At 41.3% G+C, this 23,851-nt stretch overlaps 1 protein-coding gene across 4 annotated transcripts in view; it reads right to left on the minus strand.

Annotated features, from left to right (window-relative positions):
- Positions 1 to 1,019: 1,019 nt before the first annotated feature.
- TASP1 (taspase 1) overlaps positions 1,020 to 23,851 on the minus strand; it is a 57,323-nt gene continuing 34,491 nt past the window's right edge. For 3 of the 4 annotated variants that reach the window (XM_035110063.3, XM_060272424.2, XM_035110064.3), the window contains 4 exons: positions 21,949 to 22,059; positions 10,882 to 10,992; positions 9,521 to 9,594; positions 1,020 to 2,388 (listed from right to left, as the gene is read on the minus strand). In XM_035110063.3, coding sequence (XP_034965954.1) covers positions 2,296 to 2,388; positions 9,521 to 9,594; positions 10,882 to 10,992; positions 21,949 to 22,059 — 389 coding nt within the window. In that variant the 3' untranslated portion in view covers positions 1,020 to 2,295. The remainder of the gene's footprint in view (positions 2,389 to 9,520; positions 9,595 to 10,881; positions 10,993 to 21,948; positions 22,060 to 23,851) is intronic. The other variant, XM_035110065.3, reaches the window with a different exon arrangement.

The raw sequence follows: 23,851 nt of genomic DNA on the forward strand, positions 1-23,851 counted from the left end.
ATCTTGAGACAAACCCACATGCAAGATTATTTTGTAAATAAATATGGAGAGTGGTGGCGATTTCTGGGAGAAATGCTCTAATTGGTCCTAAAGTGTAAAGGGGGAAATTGCACCTAATTGCACTTGGATGTAATTCAAGCATCACGCCACAGGAACGGCTTTGACTGGCTGGCTACACCAGGTGAGGGTAGTCATGAACAAAATATGGTGCTTTGTGTATTAAAAAGTTTAACAATGGAACCAATTCCCTTCTTTCACAGGTTTGATGTGACCAATTTACGATCTCTGCTGCCGGGCATCCGACTACTATGAATAAATAGTATCTGGAATCATGAGTGAGAAACAGATTGTGCTTCCTTTGTCTAGAAGCAGAAATGTTGGGGGTAAAAATTGTGAGCCTGCAAACAAGAATGTGGGTTTCCCCTACCCCCCTGCTGCAGGGTGAGCTTCCCAAACATTTGCTTTTCATTGTCTATGCAATCTGGTTCCAAGCTGAAACATGACTATCATTCCCTCTCCTTGCACCTTAGGCAGGCTGCTCACTTTGAATTTCATTTTTTATAGTGCATTGTTTTTAAATGGCATTCCACTTCTCCTTTCATCAGGCTCCAGTGACCAACACACAAAAGCCACCAATTAGCACTGTAACACAGCCCTGATTTGAAGAAGGGAAGTTAGCTGTGTGATTGACAGAAGGTTTAGCAAATCAGTGCTGTGAAAAAATGGCATCTTTTCAGACCAGACAAAAATGGTTCTCCCTATGCCTGTTCTGGATGAGAAGATAAATGTGTGGCATTGCTGCATTGAGCCCATTTCCAGGTAGGCTTAGTGCTAAAGTTTCGTGCATCGATTCTAGACACACCCAAATGCAGCTATTGTGGCAACAACTTGTAGGCTCCTGTGATGAAGTTTAGCAAACCAGCAGACATCATGTTCAAATACGTAACTGAAAGAATAAAAGATCAACAGATATTTCTTACCACTGAGATTTCATGCTTTACATATCAAATAGAATGAAACTGATTAAAACCAATTTTTAATAATGTTTCATTTGTGAAGTTAAACAGTGATGGCACATCAATTTGCCAAGGAAAGTTGGTTGTGGGATTAAGAATATGTTGGATGATGCCAAGTAATTATTTCTAAAGGCTGCATATAACATCTTTCAACACAATATAAAAAATCTCCAAGAAAATTCCCTTAGTCTATTTTGACAGCTCATCAAGTACTCAGTAAGATTGTTCTATAGCCATTACATCCCTGTAAACATGCAAACAATTAAACAGCTGAAGATCCTGAAACAATAAGATCATATCTAAGAATCAGGTATATAAAATGATGCAATATCATGAATTTTGGCTGTATAAATTCTTCAAAAGGCCACTTGTAACTCTATATTCATAACATGTAAATATAATTGCAGACATTTATATACCTTTACTACAAATTTGGAATTTAAAGAACTGACGAAGAAAGGTAGAATTAGGGTCCTCTTCATCATCAATTTAATACACTTTACATTATTTATCCAGTAATATCATGTTTATTTCTACACCATTCTCTTAAAAATATATTTAAACCAAAGAATAATATTGACTCTTCCAATAAACTTTGTTCTTATTTACATTCCAATATTCCATTATACACAAAGTAACAACTTTATGACTGTACGTTATCTTTACAGAGCCTTTCATAACATATAACTGCTTGAAGTATGCAATACTTAAGCCAAAAAAGTACCATCAACTGAATAGGTATGAACAAAAAGTCAGGCCATAGCCCCCTCCAAATTATTTCACTGAAACCAATCACTGTTTATATATATTATATGCGAAAAGAACATGTTTAAGATACCACTGGACCCATTGAAACTATTAAATAATGTAAAGAGCATTTGGTCACTTCTGTATTCCAAGCAGCTCAGAAGCCTCGAGCTTCACAATGTGAAACAACAACATTTGCTACTACCGCACAAATTTTAACCATTTTCCCTTGGAATTTTCTTATAGGCTAACCAATTAACACATAAAAATGTTCCGTAACATTAAATTATCCATACATTATTTTCATTTGCACAACTGGGAACAGAGTTTCTATTCCACTGGGAGACAAATTCTCATATACATTCAAACAAAGAATATAAAGCTACAGCAGCACTTGTTTCAAGTTAGGGTGCACGTGGTTGCAATAAGGAGTATAAAATGAGAGTAAAATCCTCAACATCTGTTAAAACACCAAGGAGCTTAATATACATAATGGATTTGTGCTCTGCTTGCTGACCAGACAAGGAGCGGTTCAGCTTGCTGAGCTCTCCAGCCGACAGACTCCTCCTTCAATAGCCACTGACTGCCCCGCCACAGCTCCAGGGGGAAGTCTTGAAATGTGGGTCTGCAGAGAAATTGGTGAGAAATCAGGGAACAAGAGAGAAATTGGTGAGACTTCAGGTAGATTTTTAAAAAAACCACTAGACAAAAGAAAAGACAAAATAAAAATAGATAACAGAATTATAATTCATTAACATGAAGCCTCAGATAGTGGTACCTTGGGTTACAAATGCTCTGGACTACAAACACTTCGGTTTATGAACTCCACTAACCCAGAAGTAGTTGCTCCGGGTTGCAAACTCTGCCCCAGGATGAGAACGGAAATCGCGTGGTGGCAGCGGGAGGCCCCATTAGCGAAAGCGCGCCTCAGTTAAGAACGGTTTCAGGTTAAGAACGGACCTCCAGAATGAATTAAGTTCGTAACCTGAGGTACCACTGTAACCGAAAAATAACATCTCCAAGATACGTGATTATTAAATAAGGTACATAAACTGATTTATGCTTTAGTAAATGCTTAATTTGTACTGGAAAAATATAATCCTATTTTAACACTCATCATTACAATGGCACAGTGTGTGTGTGCACAGATGTGCACATGCACCATGGGAATAAGTTTATTAAATATACTTTAATATGCTAACTGTGCTTTGCTATTTTAGCACAAGTCAGTCACCCTTTACACTTTTTTCATGCTATGATACACTTATGTGAAGTACTAAACAATTCGATCCCTCTTCTCGCACACATACTAGGATGCTTTGTTTAAAATCAGCAGACATGAAGGTTCAGGAGGTGGGATATCAGCAATAGTGCATTACTAATATATACCTTTGCACAAAGGGAATATTTTTTAAATGGATTATTCAGCACTAATGTTTCAAAGGATGTCTTCCTATGAATGCACTCATGAATGAATCAAGACAGTTTTTGAGAAGGCTTGTTGTGAGTTCTAAGAGCTGCTGGCATATATCAAACTATCCACCTAACACTGTATACAAGTGGCAGCCAATGTGATGTCAACACCCATTACAACACCCATTATCCCTAACCATTGGCCATGCAGAATGGGGTTGATGGGATCCAACATCTAGAGAAGGCCATCTTGGTTACCCCGGCATAGACTAATCTTTACAATCAGACATTCCACTTAATATTGGAAAGGAATCTAATAATGTCTCAACACAATGAACATTTGGAGAATATATTACTCAGTTCCTGGAAAACTGCAGTTTTCTTCAGTAGCATTTTTCTGGCTTCCACTGTGCTGAAAACAGGGGACTTGGAGAGAGGTAAAAATATGAGCATAAAATACATCAATGGGCTTTAGATTTATGGTCTGCTAATGGGTGAGCAAGAAGGAAAGTCACTCCAGATAATCAGATACAAATTATATACTGGTACCAGGGAAGAAGTTATGGAAATAGGTCTGGATTGATTACTACGTTACACAGGTTTGGCTCTGCCTTCAAGAAAAGTCTTCTGAACTGAAGACAGGTCTGTGCTCAGCATATTTTCTCCTCAACAGATCCCTAGCTAGTCACGCAGTTTGCTCCTGGCCAAATTCACACTATGACTATTACATCTGCACTCTTAATGTGATTAGAGTTGCTGCCACGGGCATTGTGTGTATGTGTCTTTTAAGGGACTGAATCGAATGAAAGATTATGAGTCATGGAGGTGGGGAAAGTGCCTGTATGAATTCAACAGTGCTTAGTTTATTTTTTGGTTGCTATTTTCTTAACATCGCTGTAGTACTTTCTGAATCCTATAATATGACTTTTGTTGTAATTTTTCTGTTTATCTTTTTATTTTTTTGAAATATTGTTTTATAGATTGTTAACTGTTTTACTGAAGATTTGTTGACTATTCTGTATGATTTGTGTTGCATTTGTGAAGTTTTATTATGTTATTGCTATTTATTGCTTGTATGCCGCTTTGTGATTCATGTGAATGAAAAGCAGCATAGAAATATAATCAATCAATCAATCAATCAATCAAGTCTAGACCCCAAGTTCAAATTTCCACTCATCCATGAAGTTCATACACACGGAAAATTGTTGTGAGAATTGGGGGGGGGGCAGTGGGGAGAGAGAAAAGAACCATGTATGAGCTCCTTGGAAGAAAGTAATATATTGTACAAATGTTTTCATTTTATAAAACAAGTTGATAGAATTGCAAGAAACTGTGTTGAAATGAAAAATCCATTTTGCTTGCTTTAAAGCTTCAATAAAACAAGTCACTGGTATGTATAAAGGCAGTCATGATCATTTTAACAGTGTAAATGGGTCACAGAATATACCCCAAATCTTGAAATCAAAGGAACACATGTCTCTCCCCTGTCCCCCCCCGTCCCCCACCAAAAAAGGACATAGGAACCTTTTAATTTTTAGATAAGTATTAGCTAATTTACGGACACCATAAATAGTTTGAAACAATATGTTCATACAGAAAGCAAGCTATAAGAAAGGAATACTGCATGAACACATTACACAGTGGTACATGCATATTTCAGCAGTTCTGCTGCCATATGGCAGAAATGCAGAAACACCCCCCCCCAAATTATGTACATTCACTTACATTTGTTTACTACACACAGGCACTGGGCTTCAGTAATATATTTATAGCACAAGAACAAAACATTCTTGTATAAACTAATGCCAGTATGTTGCTGAGAGCTGGCACAGAGTTCTTAGAATGGAGAAAAGATTATACTTTCTTATATTGTAGCGATCAGAAATGAATCACATTTATTTTCCTTTGGACCAAAATTTAAATCTACCATTATTAGAAAATTGGGGAGGGGGGGGCGTGTACATTTGGCAATAAAATATAGAAGCCAGGCCTAGGGGATGATTCAGGCTTCGCGGCACAAATTCAAAGTGTAAGGAATAGGTTTAAAATTGGCAGTTGGATTTGGAGTGTCTTCACTGACTGCGTATTCAAAATTTAGACTTCATACTAGACTAACTAAAAACATAAATCATCTTAGACTCAATTATATTCCAACTCTGACTGTATCGAAATTTCAGAGTCCTAACATCTCTGGAGAACATGCAGTTGCAAAAGTGCTACCTTAGATACCAGCCAATTAGCTATAGGTGGCAGGTATTACTATGTCAAGAAGCTGTTCTATTCCACAGCATAATAAAACTACTCTCTTTTTTCAGAACACTTGCTCTGCATATTAAAAGAAGAAATGCCTCAAACCCATTGGCTTCTGACGTTTTTAGATTTTCAACAAGCACCAAGGTATTTTTTGAGGAGGGAGAAGGAAAAGGGCACAGGTACCAGTTCGACTCTTCTCATGCTCTTACTTTAGGGTTGCTATAAGCCCAAACCACACCATCGCTAGGTTGGCAGAGTCGTGGTAACCGCAAGATGCTAAAAAAAATCCTAAAAGGGCCAATTCATTTCCCCTCCCCAACTCTCCCACCATAGAGCCCTATAATAACTTGCCTGGAATACTGAGTAAGAGATTTTAAAAACTGATAACTGGGTGGGAAGGAGAGCGAGAGTAGAGTGCTGGAAGAGGGAGGTGGATATATTTAATATTTACATTGATGTCAATGGAGAGCTCTCTCCCCTCTCTGGGGAATTTTTTTTTATAAAAAAGTAGGCCTATTGTTTTTCCATTTCCATTACAACCAGGAAATGATAGCTATATGCCATCTATATAAAAATGGAAGAGAAAGAACCACCTCAGTCTGCTTCACACATAATATATATATTCAGGAGCGGGTGGCACTGTGGTCTACCACTGAGCCTCTTGGGCTTGCCGATCAGAAGTTTGGTGGTTCAAATTTGCGCAACGGGGTGAGCTCCCAGCTTCTGCCAACCTAGCAGCTCAAAAGCACACCAGTGCAAGTAGATAAATAGGTATCACTGTGGCGGGAAGGTAAACGGCGTTTCCGTGCGCTCTGGTTTCTGTCACGGTGTCCTGTTGCTCCAGAAGTGATTTAGTCCTGCTGGCCACATGACCCGGAAAGCTGTCTGTGGACGAATGCCAGCTCCCTCAGCCTGAAGCGTGATGAGCGCTGCACCCCACAGTTACCTTTGAAGAGGCATGCCCCTTACAAGAAACCCAGCCCAATGAGAAGTAAGTCTATTTAGAGTTCTCACAATGCTTGACTATTGGGAAGAGGGAGAGAAAAGTAGTGATGGGAATATGTGGAACGGAGAGGATGGAAACCTGAACAGTAGCAGTCTACACTGCAACAACTTTGAGGAAGCACCCCAACTGTACTTCCTTAAAATTCTGTTTTAGAAATCTCTGATATTTCCACACAAACAAGAGGGCTACAGTTTAAACACACATAAATGCTATAGTCCTACGTAAACAAGCTTGGAAGCACTACGGCAACAAGTGGAGCTTACTGCTCAGCAGATCAGACTGAACGTGTTAAAGCAAGGGTAGGCAAACTAAGGCCCGGGGGCCGGATCCAGCCCAATCGCCTTCTAAATCTAGCCCGTGGACGGTCCAGGAATCAGCGTGTTTTTACATGAGTAGAATGTGTCCTTTTATTTAAAATGCATCTCTGGGTTATTTGTGGGGCATAGGAATTTGTTCATTTCCCCCCAAAAAAATATTGTCTGGCCCCCCACAAGGTCTGAGGGACAGTGGACCGGCCCCTTGCTGAAAAAGTTTGCTGACCCCTGTGTTAAAGCTTAGGTGAAGCTGAGTGAGGTCCACCATCAAGCATAGAAAAAGGTACAGTGAGGGATTGCATTTCTGCTATTGGCAACCGTGTAGATGTAGAGCATTTAACAAAAGGAACAAGAGCCCACCCCACAATAATAAGCACTTGCCTTCCTACCACCCATACATGAACCCACAGTGAAACTGCACCACGAACGCTTCCCTCAGGCATTTACTTATGCCTCTCTATAATCTCTGAATCAGATCTGAATCAGACTTCTTCTACATGCCTATTTCAATGCTGTTTTCAAAGAAGCACGGCACTAATTTTAGGAAGTGTTGTGCTGAAGGACAGAAACGGCACGAAAGCGAGCTGTACTGAACTGTAGCCCAAAATAACATTTCCACAGGCAAATGGGTTGCTTCCTCCCAACCAACCATTTCCCATCTTCCTCCTCAAAAGTGTATTTTAAGACAGACTAAATACAGTTGCTGGAAAAGAGAGTGGTTACAAGCTCAGAGAGCTACTATTCTTTAATCGAAACCTTGATCATTAGCCATTTACAGCCAGGCCGCTCTTGCTGTCTACTTCTATTAAGCCAACCCAAAAAGTAACCGCAGCCAATGGACAAACTGCTGGGTCTGGTGCTTCTATTGTTAGGTGGTTGGTCAAGAGAGAGAGAGAGAGCAGGCCCATGAAAAAACACCTCATGATGGGAAGTGCTATTCTTGAAGGCAAACCTCCAAATAAAAGGGAAATCCATCAACAAGATCTTGTAGCACAATCTGTTGCCTATTTTCATAAAAACAGAAGTTCCTAGAGCTACATCTAATGCCAAAGGCATTGCATACTAAGCAAGCAACATATAGAAAAGAACAGTATTTTAGCAAACACCAAATATTATTTTAAGGTACCAGCTCTTCTTTTTCCCCTCGTCTTTAGCATCTATTTTATGCTGGCACACACAGCACTTTTATCAATATATGAGTACCAGCACCTTGTTTTATACAGAAAAAAGCACTCTCTTAGTTCTACATGCTATCTTTAAGTTTGTCTCAACTCCCAAGAACACAGAAATTCATCTTTTACAAGAGCAGTTGGTTTCTTAAGCATTAGCAGTTAAGTGGTCACGACATTTGCGGTTTACTTTCTGGAAAACATTTGCAGCCATAGGCTCAAAAGAAAGAGAAGGATTAACTCTCCTAAAGGAAGGTCACAAGCATATTTTAAAAGTGAACCAAGAAGAGCAGCTGTGTCTGTCAGCCCAATCAAAATTGCCAGCTGGAGAATTTGCCAGCAGTATGAAAACAATGCACACCAGATGTCCGATGGAGGGTCTGCAAGTAGGAAAAGATATCTGGGCAAACTGAACTATTAGCCTTGTTAGCATCATTGCCTTCAAGGCACATACTACCCTAGTACTACATAAAGTTTAGGATTATAGTACTTCTAATCTAGCATTGAACTTGCCTAGCGATACAGCAGTAGTAGCAGTAGCACTCCTCTCTCCCAAAATACTGACTCTCTGGGAATTAGGGAGATAAGCCATTTTTCTTGGTATAAAGACATTTGGATGCAGGAAACTGGATACTGTGAGGTGTCATAAGGAACAAGGGCACAGAGTGCAAGCTGAAGGATTGACATGTCTTATTTTTCTGAATCTATGTCAAGGGTCATTACACAAGTCCAGAAGAGCAAGGCATCAAAATGGCAGCTTCCTTTTGATAAGGAATATTTTTATTGTATTTTTTGCACAATGCCATGAAATATTCACATATGGCTAAATCAGCAAATGAACTGTATTAGTTTGGCTTGCAATATGACTAGTTAAAATAAAAGCTTGAAAGGAAAACCTGTCTCTTTAATTTTACTTCCTCCCTGTAAAACACCTGACTAAAAAGAAACCCATAGTTGTGTTGCTTGTATCTAGACCATTCAATGGGCAGGCTTGTTGTTCCTCAGCTTTCTCAGAGGCAGGCTTAACTTTCCACCCACCAATTCCATCTTCTTACAAGCCATTGAAACTTATTTACTTTAGTTTCACTTCATCAGTGCATCTACTTTTGCTTCATTCCAGAACTCTGATCCCAAAAGTATTTAGAGGTCAAAGATCTGGATTGACCAAGCAGCAGGAGCAAAAGGAAATGCTCTTGCCAATTTTTTTAAAGTGGATTTGCTGAAGAACACTATTCATTCTCTATTGCTTATAGTCGCTATTTCAGGTATGCTATGCCAGAAAGAAACCCACACAAAACATCATGGCCAAGCATAATTTGGTAATTGGGAGCACCCTGTGGCCTACGGTATGAACAACTTAGGAAAAGGGGGTGGTGCATAAGCACAAATAAGCACCTGTGATCATTGAACAAATAGCATGACCATGATATCTGAACTGGGCCAAGGCTTGGTATGGATATGGGAAGACAGAATCCAAATTCAATCAGGAAATTTACAACCCTTCAGTATCCTTTAGTTTTGTTTTGGGACAAGAAAGGGATAGGGAGAAAACGCACCCCAAGATAACAATTTTTTACATGCTAAGTATTATTTGTGACTTACCTTAGCTTTGCCATCCTGTGCTGACATATACCCGACACACATGCTCTCTGTTGTATGACTCCACAGGAACTCTACTATGGGTTTAAACACAACAGTAATGCTTTACTTATTAAGTGTAAAAGAAAGCCCATGTAGAGCCATGACCAGATGGCAAGAGAAATCATGCTAAATTACAGGCAGATAGCAAGGATTATCCATGTCTTCCCTTCAGGAGAGCATAGAAGGAGGACCTAGACACATACTATCCCCCCATAGTCTTTGGTGAATAGAAGAGGTAATTTTCACCAATTTCTCCTTCAGCACCCTGCACTCTCCCAGCCACATCCCACTGCAGGGGCTTAGGGATCCCTTGAAAACAGAATGTAAGGTAGCATGAGGCAGGGAGGGGGCAGAGTAAGAATAATTGGCAAAAACTGCTTTCTTCCTGCTTTCACTCATGGAAATCTTTCATGGAACAAGCAGTCTTGCACAAATGAAGGAACAAAACTGGAAACAGCCAATAGTAAAATTCTGACATTTAGACAGCTTTATGGGCTACTAGTGTCATTGAACGGGCGCTAGAACATATGTGAGAGGAGCGGCGGAGCCGCGGCTTCCCTCCCTCCCTGGACTCGGCCGCGGGGCACGCCGGGAAAGCAAGTAAACAAACTCACTCTCCTGTCGTGGCCTGCGGCCGAGCGCAAAGAGGGAGGGAAGGCCACGGCCCCGCCGCTCCTCTCACGGGCCAGGGAGGGTTGTCAGGAGGAGGCGGTGGCGGACCAAGATGGCAGCATCGGGCTCCGGGGCCGCGGGAGCCGGACCGGGCCGAGGATTTATCTCACGCCGGGTGAGGGGAGGGGTTGGGATGCGGCGATGGGGTGGAGGTGGGGAATGGCGGCGGCGGGGATGTGAACGCACGCGCTCCATTGCGCGCTCGCGTCACAATCCCTCGCGGTCCCTTTCCCTCTTCCCCTCGCGCCGTTAGTCGGGAGGCGAGGTGCGGAACGGCGGTTTGGAGGGGAAGCCGTTGAGGGAGAGAGAACCGCATTCCGGCCCCACCCCACGCTCGAGGGCGTGAGTGAGTGCGCGGGGACGGGGAGTGCGTGGAGGCAGAGGGTTGAGGGGGGGAGAGTGTGCACGTGTGCGTCCAGTCTCTGCGTCCAATCCGTGTCCGTGGGGCACATGCGCAGTAGCGCGGACACAGGGACTGGACGCAGAGACACAGGGACTTTATTATATAGGGTAACTAATTGATATGAGTTATAATTTGTGACTTCCCATTCATTTTCCCCCTAGCTCTCACAAGCTGCAGTTAATGTAATATATCTAAATTAAAGAAATTAAAAATAAGATATTCAGTAGGGCTTTCTTCACACACTTACCTAGTAGAGACTGCTTATCCTGTGGAGAGTTCGACTCTGCAGAACACCAACAAGATCGGAGAACTATCACACCTCCGAGAACACCATCCTCATTGGCTAGAAAAGGTGAACCTGGGTAGAAATTTGGGGGAGGGGGGAGAGAACCATGAAAATAGATTTTTTTTAAAGTGCACTATATAGTACGAAGGGACCCAGGTGGCGCTGTGGGCTAAACCACTGAGCCTAGGGCTTGCTGATCAGAAGGTCGGCGGTTCGAATCCCTGTGACGGGGTGAGCTCCCGTTGCTTGGTCCCAGCTCCTGCCAACCTAGCAGTTCGAAAGCACATCAAAATGCAAGTAGATAAATAGGAACCCCTATAGCGGGAAGGTAAACGGCATTTCCATGTGCTGCTCTGGTTTGCCACAAGCGGCTTTTTCATGCTGGCCACATGACCTGGAAGCTATACGCCGGCTCCCTCGGCCAATAATGCGAGATGAGCGCGCAACCCCAGAGTCGGTCACGACTGGACCTAATGGTCAGGGGTCCCCTTTACCTTTACCTTTTATATAGTACGAATTACATTAATGTCCTCAATTCCAGAACTTCAGAACTTTTCTGACATTTGCCTCCATGTGTTTTAAAACAAGTACTGTATATTCCTGCGTATAAGACTACTTTTTAACCCAGGAAAATCTTCTCAAAAGTCGGGGTTCGTCTTATACGCCGGGTCGTATTTCTTATATGGCAAGTATATCCCAAACTCTATTTTAACTGGAAAAGTTGGGGGTCGTCTTATACGCCCAGTCGTCTTATACGCCGGAATATATGGTAGCATTTTTCTGCGTATCTGAGGAATCACTTGAGTATGCAAAAATAAAAATAAATCTTGTCTGCTGGTGGTCCCATTTCTCTGTCCTTCACATCAAATTAGGCCCATTACATTTCTCACTAGAGGAAATGATAAAAGATAAAATTCATGTTCAACCAGGAGCGTTTTCTGCAAGGCACATACTAATGCACGTGGTCATTACCTTCCCCAAGAGGCCAACATGTGTCTCCCATATGTAGAATCAACCACTTCACTCCTGTCCAAGATTGTGCAGTGCAGGTTACTCAGTACACGTGCAAAGTTAAGAGCTTGTTTGTGTTCCGGTATGCCCTGCACCATATAGGAAAGGGAGGAAGGATCCAATTAAGCCCTATAGCAGAGGTGGGGAATCTTTTCCATCTCAATGGTCACATTTCCTCCTGGGCAAACTTCTGGAAGCTGTGGGCAAGTGGTGGGTGAAGCCAGAGACAAAACGTGGGTGCAGAGTCTTAACCTCTGTAAACCAAGGAGTACTATATAGCACATTTAAGCCATAGAGAAGTTAGAGGTTTCTGCACACACACCTCTCCACTCAGGCAAGCAACAGGCAGTAACACAGTTCAAATACACATTCCAGCCATCTGACTGGGTTGCCTAGGGCCATGGAGCAGGGCCATTGATGGGTGTGGCCTCAGATAGAGGAGTGGCCTAGACGACAGCATTAGGCCCTGGAGCTCCCTACAGAATCCCATCCCATACTGGCAGAGAAGTAGATCACTCACTCAGATTGAAGCATTTCAGCCACTCTTCAAAGCATTTTGAAACATTCTTTTCTTGTGTTTTCAAAGAAGAATAAGCACGCTACCACTGAAGTGACAATAAACAGCAGGTCCTAAAATACTGGGACTTCTATGAGTTCCAGTACCCACTACTAAAGAAAGCTGGCCAAAGTCAGTGCTGTTTGCATCCTGTGCTTTCCGTGCTGAGAAGCCCGTCAGAAACGTTGGCAAGAGAGCAGAAAACAACTGTCTGACAAATGTTTCCTTTCAAATTCAAAACATGCTTTTTTGAAAAAAGGTGCTATACCAGAAGCTGTAATTATTTTTAAATTAGCCAAATAAAACTAATGCATTCCTCTTTTGTGTGATTTGAAATTAATGTCATACGCTTTCAGAACGTGGAAAGTATTTTATGGTTTAAATATGACCTAAACATCTTAAGCCACAAGATTAAATGCAAATGTAACAAGTTAGTTAAGGCCAAAAAGTCTTTGATCACACATTTGCTAAATGTTTATTGCCCTAAATATCGAGCAACAACAGTGAAAGACAACAATTTCATTTATTTTTACTTGAGAAAAACGTACATTTTTGACAATTTTTTTTAACCTTGGACAAAGATGTGTTTTTTCATCATAAGGTCTTTGAGTACAGAGTTCAATCTCTACACCAGGCACCCCCAAACTGCGGCCCTCCATATGTTTTCCCTAGCTAAGAGGACCAGTGGTCAGGGAATTGTAGTCCAAAATATCTGGAGGGCCGATGCCTGCTCTACACCCATCCTAAAGGAAGTGCTCAGGGATTGTGGTATCCATTCCACAGACTGTCACTGTAGAAGAAATGTTCCTGAGATTCCACAAAACAATTAGCAATTAGTCAAGTAAAATCCCGAGCAATCTAAATATTAACACCATAATTTTTTTGTGGGGTGGGGTGAAGCTAGAAACATCAATCTAGGTGGCAGCCCAATCAAGTTGTTTAACTAGCTTGTCCCACAGATTTCTATGGGACTTTAAGTGCAACTAACTTTACTTGCTTTATGGACCACTATCAACAGATGTCCTTCCACTCATGGAAAGATTGCTTTATACACCACACCAAAAAAGTGAAAACTTAGGGCCACACTACAAGTGACTGTCATATGGTTAACCTGGGAGTGCAGGCTTTTTTTTTTTAAAGCAAGCACTTGAAGATGGGTATTAACCTTTTGCTCCCTGCTACAACTCTAATCTGGAGCAGCCCCCCAACCTCTGCTATTTGCATGGGCAACAGTGCTTGTACTGGAGCCAGTCTCTTCACCATGCGGGAGGAATGAGAAAGATTTTAAACTTCAAGTCTCTAGCTAGAACAACCAAAATGTGACAAAGCACTGTTTGTTTCATGATTGCTGCGACATATGTCTGCAGTACATAGCTGGGTAGCTAAGGATATGAAGGTAACATAACATTAATCTTAGGGATATAGTTCAATCTATTTCACAAAGCCATGAGCTAATTACTACTCCGAGTAACATCTCCAATTAGTTTCTCCAATACTGGCACTTAACTTTTGAGGAGCACAGTTAATCAAAGTCAGTTGAAGGCAAAATGTTTAATGATAAGCTACCTTTCACAGATAAAAACTCAGCTGCTGAACAGAACCTAGCAACCAATGTGAGCCTGGCTCGCAAACAGGAACATTGAGGCTGGGCCTGACAAATAAGGGTATTCCTGGCTCCGGGACTTTAAAAATGGGTGGGAAATATGACCTATCAAATTAACACAAAGACCCCAGGAACCCCCTAACCTTCCCAAAGAGTATCTGAGAGACCTAGGAGATTCACAGTAATAGAATCATAGAATTGTAGAGTTGGAAGGGACCCTGAGGATCATTAGTCCAACTCCTTGCAATGTAGGAATATGGATCTGTCCCATACGGGAATTGAACCTGCACTCAGAACCACACTCTAAGCAACTGAACTATCCAGGTATGTCTGACTTTTTCAGGGAAGGTACCATGCACAGTTTTTTCTGGCCAGCTTTATGAATTGATATGCCTGCCCACCCCACCTCAAAAGCCAAAGAGGGAACTTACTCTGGTTACAACCATTTCAAGAAGGGCTGCAGCAGCCTGCTCATGGGTTTTCCCTTCATTCTGGATCTCTGAAAATTTAAATTTATCTAAACAGATTGCAAGTTCCACCCACCTTCAAAAACGTATTTTTGAATAATGCCCATCTCCCCCAGCATGACCATTGGTCAGAATGGATGGATATTGTAGTCCAATAAAGTTTGGAGGGCATCAGGTTGGTGAAAGCTTTAAATACTAAAAAGAAGACTTCAAATACAATTTTTAATGTTAATTAACAATTCTGACATATATCATGTTACCAGTCCTTTGTTTATGCTCTAGGCTGCAATGAATTTCCAACATGTTATTCCCAATTCTTTTTTAAAAGCAACATTTCCCCTCCGTAACTATTTAATAACTAGCATAGCTGAGTAACGTTAATTACCACACGAATTTTATTAGGTTCATATTCAATAAAGAAATTCCTGGGTCCTAACCTCATTCTTACTTATTCCAGTGCAATAAAGGAAACTTTGCAACATGTCATTTCCATACCAAAGCATCTTTACTGTGTAAGAGAAAAACATGTACCACGTGATGTGCGCCTGCACGCATATGAAGAAATTACTTGAGACTATGAATATGTACCATCTCATTCCTGGAAAGGAAAGGGGGTGTCAATACAGGAAAATCCATTTGTGAAACTTCTTTACACTTCCTGAATTTGGGTATTTGCTAATATAAATTGTGACTAGGAAGGTCTTGTAGCCAGGACCAAGTAAAAAAAGTAGCATAGTACTATGCAGAAAGTGAACAGCGGTTGAAGAATACTTGTCACTCCATTTTTCGAATTCACTTAGTTTCTACTAGCAGCATTTTGAGACTTTGAAGTTTGAAATATAAATATTTCTACTACATTTCAAGCTGCATAGTAACATCTAAGCCTGTTCATAAATAAAGATTTACTCAAAAATACACACACATAGTAAACAGCAACCACGATTTGCATCAACAGGGTGGTCAGAGGGGAAATGTTACCCAGATTTGTGTTGGGGGGGGGGAACCCAACTCTAAACTTTTATTGAGAAGATTACATTATTTTCTGGAGGAAGGGAGGCAGTAGATCTAGGCTCTGATCCAAAAAGGAATCCCATAAGCATGGAAGGGCAAGAGTTTTTACTTTTTGTATACTTTTCAAAATAGCAGCTAATGCTGCTGAGGAGATATGCCAGTGTTCAGTTTAAAAAGTGGCCACCCTCCTCAGTAGTGAGTACCACTGCTGCTTTTTGTAACTGCGAACCATCTGTGTGTGCTTTCAGTCTGGGGACAGGAGGAATGACCTGGAAACAAATCAGTAGTCCTAATGGCATCTCCAAGTCCTAAAGGAGCTCTAAGGACAGCAGCCAAAATAATTCCCCGCCCCCCTTTGGATCAGCACAGCTGTCAAACAAGATCAAAATTTTGTTTCACCTGATTAGTTTCCACTTCATATTAACAGAAAATGAGTTCTTAGGTTTGATGCTGGTCTACATGTATCAATCAGTGCAAACATAAAACCAGTTAATTTATTGCACTATTTGACTCCTTGATATCTACCATCAAGAACAGACTGCATGCCATCCCATTTAGTTTTATTATTCTCACACACAGATAAATACAGGCCTCTCCTCACGCACATTTTGACTCATGTGCGACCGCCTATATGCACAGTGCTAGGGAAACTGCAGAAATTACCCATAGTCAAGCACTCTAAAGTCTACCTCTGAATCAGAGCCAGGCCCTTCAGGGTACCGGTCTACCCCACCCTCCTTGCCGTTGTTTCCACATTGTCCTCTCCAGCGATGAGGAAGAATGAGAGCCTCCATTTACGCCAGTCTGGTAAGTGTTGCTGCTTTTTAAAAAGGTTTTTTCAAGAGGTTCCAGACTTTTAGGGGGTGTTTACAGGCTTTTTAGATGGTGTTCCCCACTATTTCACATATACACGCAGTACCTGGGAATATAACCCCTGCATAAGTGGGGAGACACCTGTATTCACATACAAATTGAGTTTCTTGTCATAGCTTTATGAAACATAAATTTGACAACATACTGCAATATTAAATTGGATATGTAAGAAAAAGTGTTTTTCTTCTCTGCAATGTCTGTTGTCAAGTCTTAAAGGCTACATTATATTGTACTAGTGTATTTCAGCCCGTTCAATAACGGGCGCTTGCGCAGCGCTTCTCCGAACCCTGGGACCTGTCCTTGTTGTCGGCGGAAAGGGGACAGAAACGTAGGAGGAGAAAGCGCTGCTTTCTCCTCCTCCGTTCCTCTCCCGCAGCCGCCGACAGCAAGGAGACATCTCCGAACCCTGGGACCTGTCCTTGTTGTCGGCGGCAGGAGGACAGGAACGTAGGAGGAGAAAGCGCTGCTTTCTCCTCCTCCGTCCCTCTCCCCCAGCCGCCGACAGCAAGGAGACATCCCGGGGTTCGGAAAAGCGCTTGCGCAGCGCTTCTCCGAACCCTGGGACCTGTCCTTGTTGTCGGCGGCAGGGGGACAGGAACCGAGGAGGAGAAAGCGCTGCTTTCTCCTCCTCCGTCCCTCTCCCCCAGCCGCCGACAGCAAGGAGACATCCCGGGGTTCGGAGAAGCGCTTGCGCAGCGCTTCTCCGAATCCTGGGACCTGCCCTTGTTGTCGGCGGCAAGGGGACAGGAACCGAGGAGGAGAAAGTGCTGCTTTCTCCTCCTTCCTTCCTCTCCCCCAGCCGCCGACAGGAAGGACGCGGGACACAAACGTCTACCTCGCCGCCACTGCTTCGCGGCCTCCCGCCGCTCCTCTCACGGGCCAGGGAGGGTTGTGAGGAGGAGGCCTCCGCCGGCCTCCACCCTCGCTTCCCTGACGTGCCCTGCAGTGAGGCGGTGTCCGGCCGGGAGCGGCGGTTGGAGGAGGCAGGGGGGGAGAGTGCGCGCGTGCAGTGTCTGCTGTCCAATCCCTGTGTCCCTGGCGCACATGCGCAGTACCCCAGGGACACACGGGAAAACTTGGACGCAGAGACACTTGGACTTTATTATATAGGATGTGCACAGACACAAATACCGTGTTTCTCATATTATAAGACATGTCTTATATTTATTTTTTCCTCAAAAAAACACACTATGGCTTATTTTCAAGGGATGTCTTATTTTTTTCCTCCTCCTCCTGCCGCGGCTGGCATTGCTGCTGCGCCTATCACTATGTCTTATTTTCGGGGTATGGCTTATATTCCTTGAATGCTTAAAAATCCTGCTATGGCTTATTTTATGGGTATGTCTTAAAATATGAAACAGGGTATAACATCTGCAAAGCAGCATTTGTGCTAGAAACAGTTTGGAAATGTTTTCAACAGCCTCTACAGTTTCTTTAACGCAACAAATGTCAAAGGTAAGATTTATTTGGATCACCAGTTTAGTTTTCATCCTACAGAACTGTGTACACAAATACTTTTTTTTAAAAAAAAGGTTTGCTAAATGTTATCAATTATCACACAAAAATATTGCCTTTATGCAACAGCAATATTTAGTTGGGACAACGTACTGTTTAGATGGCATATGCTCAAGGGAGACAGATGATCATGCCAATAATTCTTTGGTGAATCAGATTCCAAGATTTTGTTTTGTTTGTTTTTTAGAACAGCTTTTAAACCAAGTTAGATGGAAACCATCCAAAAATTCAATAGACCTTTGGCTCCGCTTACATGGCAACAAGCAATGGGGTGCAGCAAGTTAGGTTGGTTGTGGGTTTTGAGACCTACTTAACAGTACACTTTGGCGAGGTGGGGGCTGGAACAGCCAGGTCTCCACTCAAAGGTTTTTCCTTTCCCTGTTAATGATGTGAATGCATGTGTTACTGTTTCTAGGTCAGAACTGAAAACAAAGTGTACTTTTTACTAGACTTTATAGGGTTCTAAAGTTCCATAATCAAAAGACTTCAAGCTAGCTAATGAGTTTCATGGAGAAAAATGATGAAGGAATTTCCATTTTACTTTTTAAAAAACAATTCACTTGCGTGCCCATGACAATGTTGGAAAGGATGCTTGGTTCTGCATGCATGTTTCAGTATGCCTGAAGTTCCATATTTACAATTTAAAATCATTTTGTACTTTCAGTTTTCTTCAACAAAAAACAAACTCGCTTGTTAGTTACTGTTCATTAGGTGCCCTGCACAGAAACAAAAAATAATAACTTTCCCTGCCACTGGTTAACATTTCCCTCTTTTTATATAATCAAGGAGGTGGTACAACAAAGGAAACAGGGCGAGCACTTCAGGACAGCAGAGAAAGCCAGTAAGAAGGTTTTGAATGACAGACCTAGACTAACACCCACACCATATATTTAAAGCAATCTTTTACCACTTTAACATTTGTAGCTTCACCCAAAGAATTGTAGGAACTGTAGCTTAAAAGTGCTGGGAACTGTAGCTCTGTGAGGGTGTCCTGGCTAGATGCCATCAATCAAAAGGAAAGGCTGCTACCCTAAAACTATATGGATCTTTGATAGGTTTGTTGCTCTCCTCAAAGCTTCTCTATGGCAATTTGGATTCTCCCCACACAGACTTACAGGGTGGGGCATCAACAATCAGCTATCCTTCCTTCTCTTGGTTAAAAAAAGTACGGTATATCTGAAGGTAAAGGACTATTTAGAACACTTCCATCTATCTATGCCTAATGAATGATGATACCATGGGGATAGCAAGACAGTTGCTTCATTCTGGAGGTGGGGCTTCCTTTTTTGGCCACAGAAACAGCTTCTGTGGCCAAAAAAGGATGACCCACCTCCAGAATGAAGCAACCACCACAAAATGATGAAACTGCAATGAGAAGATTCAAATAAATACTCCCTTTGCAAATCAATGCAAGCATTAAACAAACAAAAAAACCAACCAACCACTATCAGGTTCCCAAAGGTTTAAAAGTACTTTACATGCAATTCTACGCATATTTCCATTGTTAGCTTCCCAATCTGCCTGCCTGCAAAACAGGATAAACATTCCACAAGCTGCATTCCACAAACTTGGCTGAATTTGAAAGAACAAATGAGTTACAAAACCCACTGCTCTTTATGAAATATGCTTATGTATACAGAATACCATTTTCACTCTGCATCAGACCATTGTGTACATCATCCTACATCTTCATTAAACTCACTATCTGTATAAAAAATAAACAAACCAGTATTCTACTGTTAACTCAATCATCATTTGTGTTCTCCACAGTGCTTGCTATAAATATCAGATGACAAAAGACCACCTGCCACTAATTCTGCCCATCACTTAAAAAAAAAAACAGATGTCTAAGTCAGGTATTCCTAAGTGGGAAGAAATATTCCCATATTCAGATATGTGGATATCTGAATTATGAAAAGAAAAAAAAAGTTGGGGGGAGAAGGAGCATCAGCAGAAGGGGGTGGAAAAAAGCTGTATACAGCTGCCCTTGAGGCCAATATTTTCAGTTCTGACTATTCTTTTCAGTTACTTCTTGCCGAGCTATTATTTCTCTAAGGATCTGTACTGTTATAGTAGACGTTTTAATGTTACCATAAAGCATGCTACTTTTTAAAAAAATAAAATAAATTCGAGAACAAGTCATTCTGTCATAAGAAGGCTATTAGCCTATTTTATTCACAGTTATTTCATAGGAGAGGGAAAACCTGCATCATACATTACACCTCAAGCAAACTTTTGTATCATTTAAAATCAACAGCAGGAAAGTTTTTAAGAAAAGAGCTATTCAGCACATGCCCAGTATTTTTGCATAACCTCTTAGGTGTACTTTTGCAAAAAGGTAGCTGTGCCGATTCCGAGAAACGGTAGCTTTTAGCAAACCAGTTTCAGGATCCTTTGGGCCCAACACTGAAATATTGTCTCTAAAAAGTTCCCTTTCAACATTTCAGCTAAAACACAGTAGGGCTCCCCCCCACCTTCACACAAGGTTATCAGCACAGAAAGGCATGTGTTGTACTTTAAAAGGCTCTAAACATCCCTTTCATAAACATTCTTATAAAAATACAGCAGTGTTTTGTGAAGTAGTTACTGGGGAGGGAAACTATTCAGGATGTTGTTAAAATTACATCAAGGTCTTAATCAAGTTAAAGAGCCATTCACTTTTCCATTGTTTGTTTTGGTGACTAATGTGACAGAAGATAAAATAGAGGTTAGGACTATCTTAGATTTTGCAAAGAAGGCAGTTTTCTTTTTTAGGAGTCCTCACATAAAGCAAGAGCATTAATGTCCTTTTAATCATAAATTCAACACGTATTTCCAGGAATAATGAGAGCCGAGCCAAAACAAGATCATTCTAATTCAAACACTGCTACTGTGACAAGAAATCTACTCACTAATCCTCATTCTGTCAATTCTTGAAAGGGCTTTTCCTGCCTAAAAATGAATGGCAAACTTTCAACAGAAAAAGTTGCCCATATTTAGCAAGCTATCCCAAATTGAAAATAGTAGTACTGTAGTAGTAGTCATAATAGTTCAAGTCAACGAGAAGTTGGTTGAAATGGTTTCATAGAAACATTCTTAATCCATATTTTCAACACATGCACACATCCCTTCAACATAATCCTTTACAACTTTTGGGTAAAATTCTATTTCTATTAAGGGCTTAGGATTTCGTTACGAACCTCTTACACATTCAACCATCTACACATTTTCATTTTCAAACATCCACACAACAAAGCAGGTGGGATCAAAGAATCAAAAGGATAGCACAGAAGAAAAGGTATTGAAGTAAAAACAGTAGGAAACACAAAAGCCACCAAGATGTTCCTCAATATTGCCTATTTATATCTCTCTTCTATACTCTGAATTATTTCATCTATGTGTTATACATACTATAGCTATCGGCTCGTGTTACAAGACCCCCTAACATACCAAAACCATTTCTGCTGCAACAGGCTTAAGCAAAAACAATAGAGTGTTCTGGAACTCTGAAGTTCAACCTCCCCCCCCCCACCTCATCCCAATAGACTAGACTGCATTGCATTGAACAGGCATTAGTCCGCAAAAGCTAAAGCTCTAATCAATGTGTTACTCTTCCCGGTGTCACAAGCCTCATTGTTTTTTGCAGCAACAACAGAACAACATGGCTACACCACTGGCAAGACTTACCTCACTTGCTCTATAAAACATTTACTAAAAACTGCCTGTGCACAGTGAAAGGTTTAAGTGAAACTGCTTGCTCTGCAGATGTGAAGCAACACCTGTCTCCATCTAACACAGAAGGTGACCTCCATTAATGCCAATAACCAGCACTATGAAACATTGGCTTCATAGTGTTTAAGCGAGCATGGGGACATTCTAAGAATACCCTCTTGAAGCAACACTAGGAAGTTTGTGAAGTAGAACAAGTGTCACTTTGGGGAGGATCAGAAGAGAAGTAGACAGACACCAGCTCTTAGCCACATCAGAGATCTGCTAACAAATCTTGTACTTACTAATAAACTTGTTTTGCATAGTTTCTAGTAGAGCCTGATGAGCATCTTCATTTTGCAAAGCACACGAACATTCTCTAGCCAATAAGGTCCGTACAAGGTGCTCCCCACAACCTACACAAAACATTAACAAACATAGTTAACCTATATCTGTACAATTGAGGAAAGCACTTAAACACATTTTTTTGGGGGGGGAATCATTGCAATATTGTCTCTGTGCAAATCCCATGAAAGATTTCGGAAAGTTAAGACATATGAACCAAGCAGCAAAATAATGCAAAGGAAAAGAAAACATTTAAAAAGTGAAGGCATCAGTTTTATTCTTTATTACCTCGTATTTCACAATGATTTAGGATTCCACAGCACAGTGAAGGCTGCTGTGTCAAGTACAACCCAACAGGCTTACTTTCAAGAAAATGCCTACTTATTTAGGCCTCAAGTGCCAAAGTACAAAGTGTTTGATAATCCTTCTCTCATCCATGCCTCCCCTAATATCAAACTAAGACTTTTTTTTATAGATTAACTGTCAAGTCCAATTTATACAGACACTCAAGGAAGCACATAGTTGTGTATCAGTTAAGGCTATATCAGTTTTTAAAATACAGAAATCCTTTTGATGTCAGAATTTTCACAGATTGATTAGAGAGACTAGTTAAGAGCCAGTATAACTAAGTTTAAGGCAACATTTCTCTCCTCACTCGCCTCAACCAGATGCCAGGAAAGCCAATAATTGGAAAACCCACCTATTCCCGTTTTAAAGGGTTAAAAAGCTACACCCTAGGTCTGTACTTTTCCTAGGTCTGTACTTTAATGAAAGTAGAGCAGAACATTTTCCAGAATGCTGTCTCACTCAAACACACCAGCAAGCACCTTTGCTTTGTCCTTTCAATATATTTAGTTATGATTTCTGTGATTTTTAAGACCACAGATGCTCCTCATTAACTTTATTCCCAATGCCATTCTCAGGACAGAGGCTTCATTCAAGGTGGCGGATATTTTTCAGCATGAATGCTGATAACAACAACAACTTATTATTTGTACCCCGCCCATCTGGCTGAGTATCCCCAGCCACTCTGGGCGGCTCCCAATCGAATATTAAAACAATACAGCATTAAATATTAAAAACATCCCTAAACAGGGCTGCCTTCAGATGTCTGTTGACTAACATGCTCAGTGCTTGTGGGGATAACTGTGCAACAATGGGCTCAGACAGAGTAAAGGTGAACCTGTTTCTCAAACTGAATGGAACAGACAGGATCCCAGAAATTTAGTCAGCCACAAACCATGGATTCAGCAGTAAGAGTTTGCCAGTTGTAATACACCCAGTCCTTTTCACCGCCAAGTTTGTTGGCAGACTTCAAGGAATTCCAGAACACAGTTGGGCAGCAAAGACACACCCTCTGACTTTACCAGCCGATGGCAGACGAGCAGAAAGCTCTTTCATGCTGATCATTTTTGGGCATTCTATCCATAAATGTATGGCTGATAAAGAAAAACTGTGTGCCACAGAAAACACACGTATTGTGGCTTCCTCCCTTGTAAACGCTCTACCTGAGCTATGACTAACTTCTATGCTTTGAAAACGAAAATAAACCTTGGATGACGGCTTATTTCTACCACACGTGCAACATGGGAGGGTCTCTAAATACTGGCCTCGCTCTCAGGTTGCACCAAACCTGTGTCTGAACTATAACACTTCAGACTCCAAGTGCTCACGTAACTGAACTCTCTCCACACATAAAACTAGGGTTCTAGTCTAGACTTCCCAGACATCATTTCTGCATGGAGAATAATTCAGTTGTGTGAGCCGCCACCAGTATCCCAAAGCGTCTGCAGAACTGGATTGTCTATTTTCAACACAGTACTGCACTAATATGTTAGGAAAATATTTTTATTTGGCAAGGGA

Source organism: Zootoca vivipara, chromosome 3 (assembly GCF_965207765.1).
Source record: "Zootoca vivipara chromosome 3, rZooViv2.hap1.1, whole genome shotgun sequence".
In the NCBI taxonomy this organism is placed as follows: domain Eukaryota; kingdom Metazoa; phylum Chordata; class Lepidosauria; order Squamata; family Lacertidae; genus Zootoca; species Zootoca vivipara.